Below are 18,136 nucleotides of genomic sequence, written 5' to 3' on the forward strand. Positions count from 1 at the left end.
TTGAATTCAACTTTTTTATTTAAAATGAATGGTGGGTCATGTGATACATGAAAAAAGGCTAGATTTCTTGTAACTTCATTTGGTGAAAAGTTATTGGCAACTGAAAGTGGTTTACCTGCTTCTTGCAGGTGCTGAACCATGCCGTTAACAACTGAGGAACGCCTCCAGATCGTCAAACTGTGGGGTGGGAGAAGTGCCCGTGCAGTGGCTGCCAATTTCAACCTGCGTCATCTAGAATGTCACCCTGTGTCACATGTTGCAGTGGCACAGTTATTAACCAAATTCGTGGAGACGGGCACGGTCTTGGACAGACCACGGACAGTCATGGATGAAACAACAGCTACGGCAGTTCTGGCCTCCTTCTCGACGTCACCGCAGCGAAGCACACGTCGTAAAGCAATGCAATGTGCTACGAGTCTCAGTTCAGTGAACAGGGTGCTACAGAGGCACATGGCATCCGTATAAGGTGCAAATGCAGCAACACCTCTCCGAGGACGATCCAGATCACCGCGTGCAGTTTTGCGAGTGGGCTATAGCGCAATTACAGCTAAACCCAAATGCCGCTATGCAGATACTCCATTCCGATGAAGCGAACTTCTATGTAAATGGGGAGGTGAATAGGTCAAATATGCGCTATTCGTCGCATGACAACCCTGCATGGACAGATCCCTCCAAAATTACCGGTGCAGGCAAAATTATGGGAAACATGGATAATCGGTCCTTTTTTCATTCAAGGAAATTTAAATGCGGAACAATACCTGGGGATGCTACAGGAACAGATACTGCCAGCTCTGATGTCAGAAGATGGTACATTTCCCAGGTTCTTTAAACAAGAACCCCATTATGGTATCCAGGTGCGTCAGTACCTAGATGAACAATTTCCTGGTGCATGGATTGGTTGACGTGTGCCAGTTGAATGGCCTGTCCGATCACCAGACCTAACTCCAATGAACTTCTACCTTTGGGGACTATGGTGTATGGTGTAAAGACTTGTGATCATCGTCATCTGGAACAACGTATCATGGCTGCCTTTGAGCAAATTTCACCAGATACCTTCCTCGGTGTCCACAGACATTGGGAGAAGTTTCTGCACACGTGCATTGCCCAGCATGGACAACATGTGGAGCACATTCTGTAACAGGTAAACATCACTTTCAGTTACCAATAACTTTTCACCAAATCAAGTTACATGAAATCTGATTTCAGATTTGACATCCTGATAAAATTCTAGCCTATGGTCACGTTTCACATGACCCACCTATCATTTTAAATAAAAAAGTTGAATTCAAGATGGAAGCCTGACATACTCCAAAAGGTATCTTGTATCGCCCATATCAAATTCCATGAAAATACATCACTGCGGATTTTACAAGGGGTGGTAAGGGACTTCTGATACACCCTGTAGAAGAGATTTAAACAATGTAATTTGTCAGAATCTGGAATATCATACAATTTTTCAATAGGAAAAAAAATTAAAAGTAATTTACCTGTTTCAGCCCAAAATAATATATTTTATAACAAAAGTCTTCTACATTGGTAAAGCAACTACCATATGTTCTAACATACATAACTAGTTAGTTTAATTTAAATTTCCGAGAAGTGTCCAAGTATGCATGTTAATAGTAATCAACAAGGACTGTGCACGGTTATCCGCTTAGCTCTAGAAATAAAGTAGTTTGGAATACTGTATTTTTGTTTAAAAGACAGGATTGTTGCTTCTGTCCTAACCTGAAAAAAATTACCCTACTTTATTTAGTGCTACAATTTTGGCCCAAAAACTGTGATGCGTATTATGCACGGAATAATTCCGACTTGCAAACACACACAATTACACTATTCTTTTAACTCACATTTTCAATTCCATTCCTTGCCTTTCTCTCCTGAGACCTTTTGGCATAAAACAAACCTGAAATGGAATGTTACAATAATGTATAATATATACAGGGAGTATATATAATATAATATATACAGGGTGGCTCAAAAGTAATAGCGCAAACTGACACATGTGAATGTACACGATAATAGAAGCAAAAAGGTCTCAGTAAACATGGGTCTGCAAACGAGCCATTTTCTAGATAATCGTGAATGTGTGATTACAAGCCGCCACTGACTTCATTGTTTGTAAACGTCCTCCTAGTTGGTAAAATGCTAATAATGTGTGTGAATGTGTGGGTACAAGCCGTCACTGACTTCAGTGTTTGTAAACATCGTCATAGTTGGTCAAATACCAATAATACGAAATGTTCTGTTTTCTAAACAAAGATCAAACCTCGGATCGCGCAAGGAGTAAAGCACTCAGTGTTTACAAAATGCAATCAATGAAGGCTTGTAACAAAACATTCGCACACATTACTAGCATTTTACCAACTAGGAGGACGTTTACAAACAATGAAGTCAGTGGCGGCTTGCAATCACACATCGCGATTATCTCGAAAACGGCTCGTTTGCAGACCCATGTTTACGGAGACTTTTTTGCTTCTTCTATCGTGTACTTTCACCTGTGTCAGTTTGTGCTATTACTTTTGAGACACCCTGTATATATATATATATATATATATATATATATATATATATATATATATATATAAGGAAAGAACGCACATACAATAAAAATATATAGCAAACAAAAAGAAAAAGCAGTTTCTACTTGCTACTGAAATAAGGAAGCACATAGTATAAAAATCTGCTACTTTAATACATTTGAAACAACAAACTACTGAAATTTCTAATATAAATCACCTGCATACAATGACACAATACAGTATGTTCAAAGCCAGCATTTTCAAATGAACTCACAACTTATTTTCTCTGAGATTTCACACAGTTTTCCAGAATCCTCACATTTTTTCCAGAGTACTTCATACACAATACCTTGATATTTCAAATGCATTTTACAATGGCCTTGTCCATCCCCCCCTAACCATACCATCTGACCTTCTTTCTATTAGCAATGAGGACAGAGTAATCGGAATTCTTATCAGCATCAGCTGATATAGGTATATGTTGAATCAGTTTTTATCAATAATACTATTTTCATAAATAGTACATATTTAGTGCAAATTCAGACATTTTGATATTATTTTTATGAGTTAAAGAACATAATTTTCTGAAATTTATGCTCTTTATTGTCATGCAATGTTAATTAGACATTATCCATTTTGCTAGTGCTTTTTACCTTATTCTAACTTTACGTTTCCAGAAAGCACCTCTTCTCTCATCTTCAGGTGAAAAATTTCATTTTGTCGGTAATACAAGAGAGCTGTGATTTGCACTACAGATCCAGTGTGTTAACCAACTACTCCACATCCTATGGAATTCTATACCACTTGTTGCTCCACTTATCACACTATTTCTATTTTCTTAGGTTAACAGGCCATAAAAATAATTATTAAATAATATTGTCAATATTTATAGAATCTCAGATGAATTGAAACAAATGCTAAATTTGACCATTCCAATCTTCACCAGATTTTTCACGCGGCACATTTTGTCAAATTCCATAACACATCACCATTAATTACTCGCACATGGAAAGAACAGTTGCATTATAATGAATACTGCTGTATGCATTAAATATCAGTTGATAGCAAAATCGGGGAACTCCCTTTTCATCGAACGTGCACACACACACGTTCACATTTGGTACAAAAGTTCCTGGGCTGAAAGACATCTTAAAAATAAGTGCAAAATTTGAATAACATTTTGCAGTCAGACAAGAACTAATAATTGATTTAAAGAGTCTTCTCTTTGGCAATTTACTGCCTCATTTAGCTGTTTAGAGAAATGTTCATGCCCCCTCCCCCCCTCCTTTAACAAGTAAAATAATTCATTTTTGCCTTTTTTTTCATTCTGGATCACTGCGCATCAGCACAAAATTGCAGAGTACTGACCAAGACATGGGAATTATTCATACCAGCAATATGAGTAAATGTCAAATTGTTTGGATAATTGGCTAATTTTTAATTTAATTTCAGGTCGTCTACTTTTCCAGCAGTAAGAACTTAAAATAGGTTTATTTTTCACAGGACACCCTGCCCTGGGTGTGTGCATAAATATGAGGCTGGATCAAATGAAAACCGAACAGTGGATGTATTGGGTTATATGTGTGTGTGTGGCGACAATCCTGTGTAGAGGTAAAGCGGGACGAAAGGAAGGAAACCCCTACTGCATAATGGACTTGCCCTAGATAGTTATCCGTGAGCATGTAATATGCGTAGACAGTCGAGGCTATCAAGGCCAAACGGCCAGGCATGTTGTCCTCTGGAGTGGTTTTGCTGCATGACAACGCATGACCACATATGTCAGCTGTTACAAAGAACACGCTGGCGACATTTGGTAGGACAGTGTTGGAACACCCACTGTATAGTCCTGATCTATCACCATGAGACTTCCATATCTTTGGTCCGTTGGAAAAGGCCGGCGCTTTCACACAGACAATGAAGTCATGGGCAATGTTTGTGACTGGTTCCGATCTCAGCCAAAGGAGTTCTACGAGCAGGGTATTCACCCCTTGGTGAAACAGTGGGACAAGTGCTTGTGTAACTTAGGAGATTAAGTTTGAAATAAACCTTGTTGATTTCATTCTGTGGCCATGCTAAGTTTGTATTTGATCCACCCTAATATATTCCATTATAATGTATTGATTAAAATACAAAGTCTAAATTGAGCACCATATCTATCACTTCTACATTCTATTCATAATTAGGAAAAGAGAGACGCGGTAGCATATAAATACGGAGAAACTAGTACTCACTTTTATCCGCGAAGCTGTTTTTTCTTTTTCGATTAATTTCAGTGGCCACTGCCACCATCCTCGTTGAGTTGGCAAGCTGTCTAACTGCCAGGAGACCCAGGTTCAATTTTCAAAGGGGGTGATGTCATGTGCAGTATTCTCTGCAGAGAGCGGTTCTGGATATCTAACAGACTCTAATGGGTACCTTGGGAGAGGCAGGCAGCTGGAGATTGGTGCTGATCACAGCAAGTTCCAACGAGGATGGTGGCAGTGGCCACTGAAATTAATCGAAAAAGAAGAAAACAGCTTCGCGGATAAAAGTGAGTATTAGTTTCTCCGTATTTCTACATTCTACTTAATCACAGAGATATTTAAACACACATGTAGTGGAACCCTGAATTTACATATTCAGATTTTAAATTTTCCTCCATTATACCTTCAATCATCACGGTCCCAAAATAACAAAATCCTACAAATATTTTCTCCAATTTTACATTTTCCCTCATGTTAAGTTATGTCACCTTGGTCCTCTGGATGAAAATAAATGTATAATCAAAGTTCCACTGCATTATGTAACATATTTGCGTATTGTGCATCTTACTCACTATATAATATAAGCAATACTAAATTAGTATAAAATTGAACTTACTTACATGAATGAGTATGAAGATTTTAAAACAACGTTTCAGGATACATAAGAAACATAACACGAGGATGACATTAGAGAGGGAGTCCACAAAACTGAGTTATCCGAACATATAATCATGAGCGAGCATAAAATCATAAAGAAATAGGTTAGCAGAAAAAAAACAAAAAATTGAATAGAAACATCTACGAGACCGCAAACATTTGCACTGGGAGGAATATAAAACTTAACAGGGATAATGGTAATTTGGAGGAAGGATGGGTAAAAGTTTTTAAAAAATGAGACAGAGCAATGAAAAAAGAATGAAAGATAAGATTCCATGTTACTCCGTAAGTTGTCCGAGCAGCCGGTGTGGAACAGGAGTTTGAGTTGGAATGGTGACGTAATGGAGGGGAAGGTGGAACAGCGAAGGAGGGGAAATAACCTTCACGACTTCTCGAACTGGAGTTGGTCGCCAGTGCTAGCTGTGCAACTGAACGTATTTTACCGATTTTATAAGACCCCGGTTTTAAGAGGTCTCATGGGAAATGGGAAACTTTTTAAAATGGGATTTTTAACTGGTTGTTTTTAGACAGGAATGTTGTCAGGGATTTTCAAGTGTTTCTTAACTAAACCTCTTTTAACACTTAGTGATGCAGCATTATGATTAGTGCCTAGAGAAAATATATGAACCTGATGAAGGGGGCAGATGTACCCTGAAATGTTGTTTTCAAATCTTCATACTCACTCATGTAAGCAAGTTCAATTTTATACTAATTTAGTATTTCATTATATACACTAAATTAAACATTCTACATTGCACAATTTTCCAAATGTAGTACAAGCTTAATAAATATCAATAATACAGTCAACACTACCCTTGCACAACTGAGTACAAAAAAACAACTATTTTCCATCATCATACATGTATGTCACTTGGCATGCAAATTTGTAGCCAGTCATGAGGCATACTGGGAACATATATCAGATGTACAGTCAGCAGTAAATGTGGGCTGTGTACACAAAAGTTAAATGGTATTTTTCAATTAGTTACATTTCAAGTTTCGACTGTATAATTAAAGGTGTATGAGTGTGGCCACGCTTGGCAGGTTATGAAGAAGATATTTTTATGGTAATTCACGCTTTTGCTTGTGACGGAGATGCTCGATTTTTATCAATGATACATAATTCTATAAAAGAAAGTGATAGTATCTACGTAGTTAGGTGGACCAGTTGGCAAGCTGTGTAACTGCCAGGAGACCCAGGTCCAATTTTCAAAGGGGGTGATGTCATGTGGAAATTTTTCTGAGTATTCTCTGTACAGAGTGGTTCTGGATATCAAACAGCCTCTAGGCAGCTGGAGATTGGTGCTGATCACATTACCTCAATTATGATCAAGTACAAGAGAGTAGGAGGCATACCTTCACATGCCATATGTGCCTTCATGGCACAGTGCAATATCTATATCTTCTTAGATGTCAGTATGAAAAATTATAAATATACACATGGGATTACAGTGAAACCCTGAATTTACATTTTTCATGGGTCCTTAAATAAAAAACATAAAATGCGGGAAAGCATACGGGAGGAATGAAACTCTAGTATCAGTAAGAAATGACTACACAATCGACTTTTTGGGGAGTTTAATGTGTGAAAAATAATTTAACAATGGGAAATGAAGTATGATTATGAATTTCTAAGGAAAAAAGCAATACCTGCTGTGAAAATAACTGACCCACTTTTGTGGGTAGGGGAGGTGTATGACTGCTTCTAATTGCCACCTACTAGGTTTGATTTATGCATCTGAATGTGTGGGATCTTCATTTACTCTGTAAACTGGTCATTATTTGTTAGTTTTAGAAGTCTCAGTAACGGGGAGGATCACTTATAGTTGGACGTCAAGGTCAAGTAGCAATCATCTTTATATACTGAAATCAAAGGGTCCTGAATTGAGTTCACAGTGCAGACATGAAGAATGGTTTAGATGCCACATTAAACAGCATATGTATCGAGTCCCGATTGGTGCAACTGGATAAAGTGGACTGAAAACAAGCTTTGTCAAACTTGCGCATTTTTACACGTCACAATGGGGGGGATTGTTATATACACCTACGTTAATCGACAATTAATTGTTGGATTCAGCAGTCGTGCAGAGGGCAAACACGCATTCCACAATTAGTTTCCCCGTAAATAACATGTTTTTTTCATTGGTCTTGGCATCCATTCCTTCGATGAGCATTGTGTGATTTATTTTCAGCATGTGAATGGTTTCGAAGAAAATCAACTCTGTACCTCAATTTATTTGTACAAAGAGTTTGTTGGAAAACTGCAGGTAAATACATTTAAACCAGTTAACACTCGCATTACCCCTACATTATGGGTTGTCAACTATTAAGAACAGTCACATGATGGAAGTCTTCACTGGTTAAAAATTCCCTATGTTAAAAACAAAAACCACAACTAAAACAAATAAAAATTGAAGACCTATTACAAACCCCTAGTGACTTCCGTCAGTGTTGGGTAGAACACATGTACCAGTGTTCAAAAGTCACAGAACTGAAGCTACAGCTGCATATGTTAAGACAGGTAAAAATTTACAATTTACAGCTTTCAAGATCACAGTAAAGGGATTAACAAAAGCATGGTCTTAAACTGGTCTAGACACCTTTTATCAGGGTACTCTAGCTAAGGGACGTGTGCTGGCTTGTATCTCTTGAGATTTCAACCAGTGCATGGGACCGGTGGTCACCCACCACCGTGAGGAAATTGGAGAGCTACGAACGAGTAGCGTAAACCACTTCATGGAAATCTAAAACCAGGACTGGGCAGGGGGAGAGGGGGGGTTGTTGTGCTGGTTGGATGATCGGCTACCTCTGTCGGGACATGTGGGATTGAGGCTGGCAGTCGGTAGATAGGGCCTGGCCCTCAAGGGCTGTTGCACCACGGGTTATTATTATATAAGGAGGAAGAGAAAATATGGAAGCTATTGCTTTCCAGAAGTCACGACTTCCAACAGTGATACTTGCCTACGTTGATCCTACAAATACGAGATAGCAGAGCGGGAACTAGCTATCTAGAAGTCTGGCAAGTTACTGCGGGCCAAAATGAAGAAAAATAAGAATGTTACCACGTTGATATCCATATGAATAGTTGCGCCCATTACCAATCTCTCTCCCTCGCATCCACGGTGGGTGTCGTTCCGGCCTGTGGCTTCCTCGAGAGCTTCCTGGAATCCCTTCATGCCCACCGTAGTTATTCTGCTGACTGGAACTTCGGTGGTCACCTTGGAAACTGTCTCGGTTTCTCCAGTGCTGATCTTCCCTTTTTTCTTTCCGCCACGATTTTCTTCCTTCAGAATGTTCACCTGCTTCATCTCGAGGGTGATCTATAAGAAAATGTGAAAAGTGTCACTTCAAAGATTATATTATTACATTGTTGGAGATGGGGTATCTTAACTGATAGGTAGACATTTAAATTTCGTATTTGCCAGAAACACAAACAGGTTTCTGTTTATCGATGCTTTTTTCATATTCAATTTTAATGCAATGTGCCGATTGGTCGACAGTCCAATGCAAGACGAAAAATGACACATGCTCTGAAGCAGGGTGGATAAAAATCATGAATTTTAATTTTAAAAAATAATTTTTTGATGATTTTTTTCATTCTAATCACATTTTGTTACTTTTTTTTAAAAAATGCTTAAATTAGCTTGTTGTTCGGCACAGTACATATAGATATGTTTTTAATATGAAAGATGTTTGCTGATCAATCTTTCCTTTTTGCCTCTGATACTGTACATGTGAACCTACTTTGGAAACGTTTGTCGAGCATGTTAATACATCGATATAATAATTTCAGTAACTTATCTTCCAGTAAAAATAAAACATTTTGGACTCACTCTGGAATTGTGAATGAAAATATTTTTTACAGTCACTGCAGTTGAATTTTGGCAATTTTTTAAATGATAGTTTTCAAAATATTATCAGCTGCCATATTTATTTAGAACTTAATGATAATCACACTATTTACAGCTTAACATGATTAGTATTTTGTATATTATTATCAGAGACCAGATTTTAAAGGAAAAAAAATACCTTAAAAAGGGAAAATTATTGCCAAAAAAAGGACTATAGTTTAGTTTTGCAATTCACTAAACATTTTATTTTAAAAGAAAGCACAATATATGTCATTCATATATAAAAAGAGATACATTAAATTTCATATGAAGTAAAGTAAATAATGCAAGGAATTTAATGTATCCCTTTTTGTATATGAATGGTATATATCAGTGGTTTCCAACTTCAAAAGGTCCGAGGGCCAAAATTATATCCAGCAGTTGATTGGCAGGCCACATTTGGGGGGGGGGGAGATTAAACATTACAAAAATTGTAAGTACTGAACTTAAAATGTAGTACTTTCGCATGACCTAAATTTCTAAAATGAGGCAATAAAAACAATGGAATCACAAATCAAAATTGTATAATTACAATTTATTTCACAGAAACCCAATACTTATGGTGAATTGAAAGAAATTAAAAACACACCATACAAATAAGAAATGTGAAAATTGAGGCCGATCTGCTTTCTTTATTAAAGTTGGAATGTCCACTTCAACTTCTGTATTTGAAAGTCTCAAAAGGTGAAGCAGTGAAGAATCTGCCAGTCCGCTTCTGTAGCAGTTCTTGATGAACTTTATTGAAGAAAAAACACTTTCACATGTTCACGGGCGAGTTCATTCCGCATAGCAAAGGGGTGGAATGCATGGTGTGAAGAGAAAGTTACGAAACTTTAGATTCTTCTGATGATCATTATTGACTGCAAAATCAATTCTACCTGACATATTGTCTTTCTCCACAGAGCTTCCGTTCCTTCAGTAAAAATAGAATGTATTTTAATAAAAATACATAAAATTAATGTATTTTGCAAACTGACTTCGCAGGCCGCAAAAAAAGGCATTGCGGGCCGCCAGTTGGAAACCCCTGGTATATATTGTGCTTTCATTTAAAATAATATTTTTAGTGGAGTGCAAAAATTAACTGTAGTCCTTTTTCATTTTCTTTTTCTTTTGAAGGTAAAGTACAGTGAATAATAATCTTACCATCCGTTTCGATGAAACCTTCCTTGAAACAACTTACTGCATTCCATAGCTTGCTGCCACTTTTACCTGGCTTCACCATTCCACTGACACACAGGAAAGTTAAAACTATTCTAAAAATCTTCACAATAAAAGTCTAGCAGATAAGTACACAACTCAACAGGTGTGCCGCTTACAATGCATTTGTTACTGCTTAAGCCCAGATTGCATTGTTGCAACATTTGCTGTAAGGTGCTCCCAACACTCATGGAGGGGAGGTAAGGTGGAAGGCATTTGTTCTTTCTCAAAGCTGCACCAAATAAGACAATTGTTGAATGTTTTGTTTAGGGAAAATACAGTTGTACAAAATATTTGATATCTTGTGAATAAAGGGTCCAAAGGAAGACTTTTTTTAAAAAAGGAATATAGGATGAAAAACTAGTCAATAAAGGGACCAGGCCTCCCAGATGGCACAGTGGTAGCATCCTCGCCTTGTAATCAAGGGGTCACAGGTTCGATTCCCAGTGGAGGCACATAGTGGTTCAGATCCCACTTTAAACTGTAGGTTCAGTCCCGATTAGCCTTACTGTGCATAAAGTGGACTAAAAACACCAAATCAATCAATCAATCAATAAAGGGACCAGAAAGGTAAAATAGGGAAGTAAAACCATGTAATCAACACTGTTGATATTAATTCAATGAGACGTGTTCAAAAATAAAAAAAGGAACTCCCTTTAAAATCCGGTCCCTAATTATTATACACAAAATATTTGCTACTTTTGCACATGAAAGTTATTGAGTGTTACAGCAACAGAAACTTAGTGTGTTTACAGTTTACATGTTACATTTTCCTTTCCTGCGAGCTTCATCCCATCAGCACATATATTTTGTTCCCATGCTTTTTCTTTGAATATCTTAAGAGTATCTAAGAGCCTAACAAACATCACTGAATGATAACGAGATTAGTGTACTTTCACATAAAGTGATTCTGACATCTACGAATATTTCTTTATTTTTAAAGTGATTGAAATCAAACAACCTTGCTCTGAAGCCACTTCCATCAAGCATGGAATTCAATGTGTTGTTCAAGGTTCCTTGGATCATGTACGAAAGGCTTTAGTGAACTTCTTGACTATACCTAAAAGGTAAAAAGTGCTCTTCATATGTGTATAAACTTACAGAAATGACCACGAAACCCACGGCCCGTCTCATGTGAGTATTGTCGAGACATTCCTCCAAATCGCTGAGACATGTGTCTTATGGTGAGTGTCAGGTTATGAGAAAGTAAAGCGGCAGCCCCTGTAAAATAACAATCATATACACTTGAAATAATGCTTGAATCATCATCATTTGTGTATCAATGTTGACATTCCATTCATTCTAATATCACAAAATTTGAAAATGGACTAACATTTATGCTAATTTGGCAACTACAGTAACAGTAAAGGACCTTATCCAGTGTAGTTACATTGAGAATACAATATGTTGTACCTTAAGGACACGCATTAATAAAACACTAGGCAATAATTTGTGCACATCCAATTCTTATATATATTTCAAATGTGAAGCATCTTAACATCATGCAACAAAAAGTAATACGAATAATACAAACATACCAAATGCACAACCCACATGTATATCCATGCGTTAGGATCCAACTAGGGCCTACTAAAGAAACGAAAACATAAATATATCTTTATCAACACAAATTTGTGTAAGTACAAAGTACAAGAGAGATTAATCTTAACATTCACTTAAAAATATAAAATTTTTAGAGTAAAAAATGTCAACAGGACATGAAGAAAATAGAAATTGTAGCTTTCCTGGCGACATGATTCGAACAAGTGTACTCAGGGAATGAAGATGAGAGCAACGTATGCACTCGAAACGTTGCAAAGCGACCATCGACTTAACCTGGCTGGTAACGCGAGAACACTTGTTTGAAGGACATGAAGAAGTCAAACCAAATTACGCTTGACACCCCACGGAGACGAGGCAACAGAACACAACAGACCAGTTTCCGGCGTCTCAGTGGGCAATAGCCTTTATGATAATCTGCAGACTTCTTCGCGCCTCAGTTCCATGCATTTCCCTGTAGTGGGCATTACACCATTTGTGATTTCAATAGAAGTGCTGTTGCCGTGATTCTGCACATCTCAGTGGGCATTTAACTTTTATGTGCATTCAGTATGCTGCAGTACAAGACATCAAGCTGAACAACTTCTCTGGTAAGATTTTGTACACTAAAGTCTTTGTTTCGACATTACAAGCTCTTGAAAAATAGCAATTTTCATTCTGTACATATGCAGGCACATAGTCCAAATTCACAGTTACCAACAGTTATATTTCCTGTCAGAAAACTATGACATTTTAGTACAGCAAGCAATGCTAGGGTCATCTCCTTTACTGTAAATACCTCTGCATGAAAGACATGAAATAGCATATGCTACATGTGTATGATGGTACGAGGGTCCCTATTAAAGTTTTGAGACAAGCAAGTTTCATTCTGCTCGGCTTACCGGTGTTGCTTGGAGGGTTTTATTTATTTCCAAGCAGCATCAGTTGCCTACAGATAAATAAGTGATTTTAAAAGTGGGTTAAATGAGACCCAGAACCTTGAGCGATTGCGACAGACTTTCGGGGACCTTGCTCCTTCCTGTGCGACAATTTTTCAGAACTTAAGAGAGGCCGAAACTCATTGGAAGACAAGGAGAGAAATGGGCTTCCAGAGACCTGACTGTAGAAAACATTGTCACTGTGGAAAAAAATGATTTGCGAAAACAATCGAGTGACATTTAAGGACAGTAAAGTGGCATTACAGATTGGATCACCACCAGTGTCCAAGATCCTGCATGATTACTTACAAGTCAGGAAAGTTGCATCCCAATGGGTGTTTCACACTTTGACAGATGAGCAAAAGCAAGTTCGTGTGGAATGGTGCGAAGAAATGCTGGCGAGATAAGGTGGAAGACACTCTAGATGAGTTTCTGATGATGAAACTCTGATTAACCAGTTTGATCAAGAAAATAAGTGTCAGTTGACAGTGTGGATTTTTCCCGATGGCATTCCACCAATGAAAGTGAAGCAGCCCCGATGTGTAGGAAAGAAAATGGTGGTAACTTTTTGTTCCTTTGGAGAACAAAATTAAGACCCATTTTTGAGAAAATTGCTATACACATTTTCATTATGCCACCTTCAAATTCCCCCTGGCATAGGCACGTAAATCTCATGCGAAAAAGCTCTTTAATGCTGGCTGAATCAATACTATAGGTGCCATTATTGCCAAAATATTGAAATTTAGGTATGACTTAAGATGACCGGACCCCTCTCCGATTTTCTTCATATTTGACATACTTACTAATTGAGGCCTGCTAATGACGAATATGAAGTTAAAATTTGTCGGAAATGTCTAGAAATTGCCAAATAATTGCGAACCATTGACACTAGCCCCACGAACCACTGACGTGTGGTTAGGTTAGGCAAACATAGTTAAAATTTGGTGTCGTGGTAGTATCAGGAATATAAGTATTTCCTTGTGAAACAAAAAATTTTGCAAAAATAGACGGTTTCCATTTCGAAAAATAAAGCCTTATTTTCACTTATTTTGCAATTTCTCGACATTTCCGACAACTTTTGACTTCAGATTTGTGATTCGGAGGCCTCAATTAGTGAGTATGCCAAATATGGAGGGGGTCCAGTCATCTTAAGTCGTTCCGAAATTTATAATTAAAACGATGGTGAAAAAATTAGCTGAAATCTCACATTTTCCATATCTGTAATTTCTGAAATGCAAAAGGTATGGATTTGCAGCTTAAATACATGAGATTAAAAAGTGTATCTTCGTTGCTGGATTCCACAAGGGATGTCCCAATACATAATTTCCACATTTGGTTAAAACCTCCATGAGTAGATAATGGTGCACATGAAAAATTGTGCCTCACAGAAACAATTATTTCTTCACTACATCATATCTCCATAAAGAATACACAGAAAATGTTTACATGATGCAAAACATCTAGAAACTGTGAAAAATTGTCTAGCCTACTTTGTCACAGAGGTACGGTTGGGGAACCAGCACTTTTTTTTCTTTTACTTAAGAATTCCCATGTATTACAATTGATTTAACTAATGTGTCATTTCGGTAATAGTTCTGAATGTTTAATAACTCTTGCAAGTCTTATGGGAGTATTAGGAAGTGCTCTAGAATGCTGGGAAAAACTAAAAACCACAGATAAAAGATTCACTAAGTATTATTTATCAGAGAAAATATGATTTGAAAAGTTGCTTATGTAAGCATGTGCACTTCGAAAAGAGCAGCCTTAAAAAAACTGAGTGACTATCTTCACCAGATGCTGCAGCTAGCTTCTGAGCTATTTTTACCAGGTTTCAAACTGTGCATGTGCAGGATCTACGACCTGGCATAGCCTGTTACATGGATCCATGCATTCTTTAGTTGTATCAAGTTTACATCAGTTTGTACTTATTTCCATGCAGTTGACAAGTACTTTGGAGTATACCACGGAGTTCCGAAATGGAATGCTACTGCTAATATGTCATTTTGTGTATGTATGAACAGGTATTACATTCCAAAATGCTTTCCTGTTAACGGTTCCGATTATTTTATGATTTCTCCTTGCACAAAGCTTATTATCGTAGAATTTTGGAAATCACTGTCACATGAAATTTGAACCTTCCCTAAAGTAATTAGCTAGCACGGTTTGGACTCGAAAAAAGTTATTTATGTTGTAAAAACAACTTAAAAATTACCTTATGCAAGCATGCACACTTCCCATGGACAAGATATTCTTTGTCGACAAGTGACAGTAAATGTCGTAGAAGCGTAGGAATGTATGTAGAAGTAAAACGGAACCTTAGTAGAATGCATTTAGGGACTTTACTTTAATGCTAAGACAACTAAACCTAACCACGAAAGCATATATTGAACAAAATCTTAAGTAATCGCTGAAACAGACAATGTACATCGTACCATGATGAAATCGTAATAAAACAAAAGGAACTTGGTCAGCTTTCCTTGTTACGTTAGTCAGGCCATAAGCATTAAAATTACTTCTGTAAATACTTCCAAAAACATCATGTGATTTGTGGTGTTCAGCACTTTCTGCCAGTCTTAACACCTGATGAAAATAGCTCCCATTCTCACCACCTGGTGTTGCTGCCAACAAACAATCATATAGGAATATACAGAAATAGAAATCAAACCACGTAAAAAAAAATAGTGTGTAGCCACGATTAGTCGGAATTAAACAATCGGAACATGGGCCGTCATTTCTTCCCTTCCTATAAAAAAAAACTTTCCTTTATAGACATGTACCATATCTTATCATGAAAAAGACACAAGATTCAGCTTAAAAAGTTTTGTTTGCTGTACAATCGTTGTAGGTTGAAGTGTAGTTCTTATAAAATAACTGCCCGCTTCCAAGTGTAGACCAGACCAGTTATATTAACTTGGTAACACTTTACTATACCGGAGACTGATTTCTTCAAATTTACAGGAGAAAGTACTTACGCAAATCATTTTTTGTAGCGTTGTTGATGTTCGGGAATGTAGTTGTGATCCATTTTAATTCGAATGCATGTAGTTTTCTACGAAAATCTATTTCCAACGCGCTATTGCTGCTGCCGCCATTTGCTTTCTGCACGAGAGCACAATATGCTCTCGTATTATCCGTATATGCTAAATTGAACGAAAGGAGTGCTAATGGAACCTAACCTAACAGGCATAACCTAACCTAGTAGGCATACCTCGTCCCAGTGATGGTTCGTGGGGCTATCGTGAATTTTTGGGCTAACGTCAATGGTTTTTGAGGCTACCCGTGGATGGTTTGTGGGAAATAAGGAACAACAGTAAGTACTCGTTAATGTACGAAATAGACATTATTTTCGTTAGAAATTCATTATTTCACCTAAAGAAATGTTCCGCAATGCAGAATAGTACCTTAGCAATGTAAAAAATTTCTAAATAAGTCATTGATAGGTGTCTCCGGTATAGTAAAGTAGTACCATTAACTTTGCAACACGAAATATAATGTTAATAAAAGAAAACAACGTGTTCAAAAATGATTACAAATATACACATTATTAAAGTAGGATAATTACTTTGCTGTCATGCTGATAGGTTTTGCATTTACCGCTTTTACACAACGCAGTCTACGAGCTTTCGAATTTCCTATTATTACTACAATAACGATTATTCACTGAACCTATAACCTAATCTTTCTTGTTTTCACTTCTTTCAGCCCACAATTCAGTCAACTCACTAACACAGATTATCTATTTACTACGTTCGGCCCATGGCAATTAGAATACCGATAAAGACAACAGCAGCTACAAAAACAAAACACTTTCGGCAACAAATTCACAGAATCACACACATAGACATACTACTACAAGATGTTACAGCTGCGGGTTAAAAATAGTTGACAGTATGGCGGCACTGGAAGGTCGTTTCCTCGCGACCACCGACGGCAGCACCGTCGGGGAAAAAACAGAAGACGAACGCTATGCGCAAGGACTCGCGGATTGCTCGAAACGACAAAACACTATCATGTTCCGTACCATTCGCGTTCCGATACTTTCTAACCGCGTTCAGCCGATTTGCGCGTATAATAAATTATACGCGCAAATTGACTAAACGTAGTTAGAAGTGGCGGAAATTAATTATATGCAATGCTTTCGTTTAAGTACAAACTTTTCGCATTAAAATTGATTTCTATCACAAAAATAAAAGTATACGAAAATTATATGGAAAACGTACTATTACCAAAACTTCCTGAAATTGCACTCTTACTTTAAGCGGAAATATATAATTTCCTCTAAAGGCCAGTAGCGTACGCAGGATTTCATCAAGGGGGGTGTTATTTCGAAAACTTTCTACAAATTCACATTACCATTGTTTTAAAATACTTTAATTAATTAATAATAATAATTAATTAATTAATAATCCTTATAATTAATTAATTAGTTTAATTACTACTAATAATTACTACTAATGCAGTTGAAAGAAATAGAACAAAATTACATTTCTTTTGTTTCTTTGTTACAAAATAATTGTCTAATCAACGGTTATTTGTGTATGATAAGTGAGACATTTTAAGTGTGAAGAAAATCCATAAAAACAAGCAAATATATTAAATTTATTGAAATAATCGAAACATGAAACTCATTCAAGGAGCCGCGCTGGTCTAGTCTGACAACTTCGTGCGATATCCGGGTTCGATTCCCGGAATTGGTTGGAATTTATCCAGCCTTGTCTCCGCACTCAGCCTCATAGGAATGGTTACCTGAAAGCAACCCTGGGGGATGAAGGCTGCCGGAGCATGGTGCTGATCACATCACCTGCAAAATAGTTCGAGATCGAGAATCTTTGCGGCCCACCACACCACTACGTGTGCCTTCATGGCACGGTGCTATATGCACGGGGGAATTTACATTACCTTTACCTATGGAACTCGCCCAGGATGATGATGATGAAGAGCGAGAATACATGTTGCTAAATTCCACTGACATGAGTCTATGTTTTTGTTGAAAAGTAAGTTTATAGACATTCCAACACATTTATCATTTCTAGGTGATTCACAAAGCACTTCTTCAACATTATTTAATGATGTGGATGTAGACTCAGCATCACTTGAGAGTTCACAAGGGGATGTGAAATTAGTACCGGGAAGAACGTTTGCAATAGGGT

At 37.3% G+C, this 18,136-nt stretch overlaps 1 protein-coding gene across 6 annotated transcripts in view; it reads right to left on the reverse strand.

Annotated features, from left to right (window-relative positions):
* The window catches only part of Rhau (ATP-dependent RNA helicase Rhau), an 80,774-nt gene extending 63,979 nt beyond the window's left edge, over positions 1–16,795 (reverse strand). Inside the window, exons 1-5 of one of the 6 annotated variants that reach the window (XM_083132227.1) lie at positions 16,549–16,795; positions 12,048–12,099; positions 11,611–11,730; positions 8,521–8,742; positions 1,851–1,906 (exon numbers count right to left, since the gene is read on the reverse strand). In XM_083132227.1, coding sequence (XP_082988353.1) covers positions 1,851–1,906; positions 8,521–8,742; positions 11,611–11,730; positions 12,048–12,075 — 426 coding nt within the window. In that variant the 5' untranslated portion in view covers positions 12,076–12,099; positions 16,549–16,795. Of the gene's footprint in view, positions 1–1,850; positions 1,907–8,484; positions 8,743–11,610; positions 11,731–12,047; positions 12,100–15,958; positions 16,494–16,548 lie in introns of those variants that run through there. The other 5 variants (XM_083132223.1, XM_083132224.1, XM_083132225.1 and 2 more) reach the window with 5 other exon arrangements.
* Between the last annotated feature and the right edge of the window lie 1,341 nt (positions 16,796–18,136).

The sequence above is a fragment of the Lepisma saccharinum genome, chromosome 12 (assembly GCF_977018435.1).
Source record: "Lepisma saccharinum chromosome 12, izLepSacc3.1, whole genome shotgun sequence".
Lineage (NCBI taxonomy): Eukaryota > Metazoa > Arthropoda > Insecta > Zygentoma > Lepismatidae > Lepisma > Lepisma saccharinum.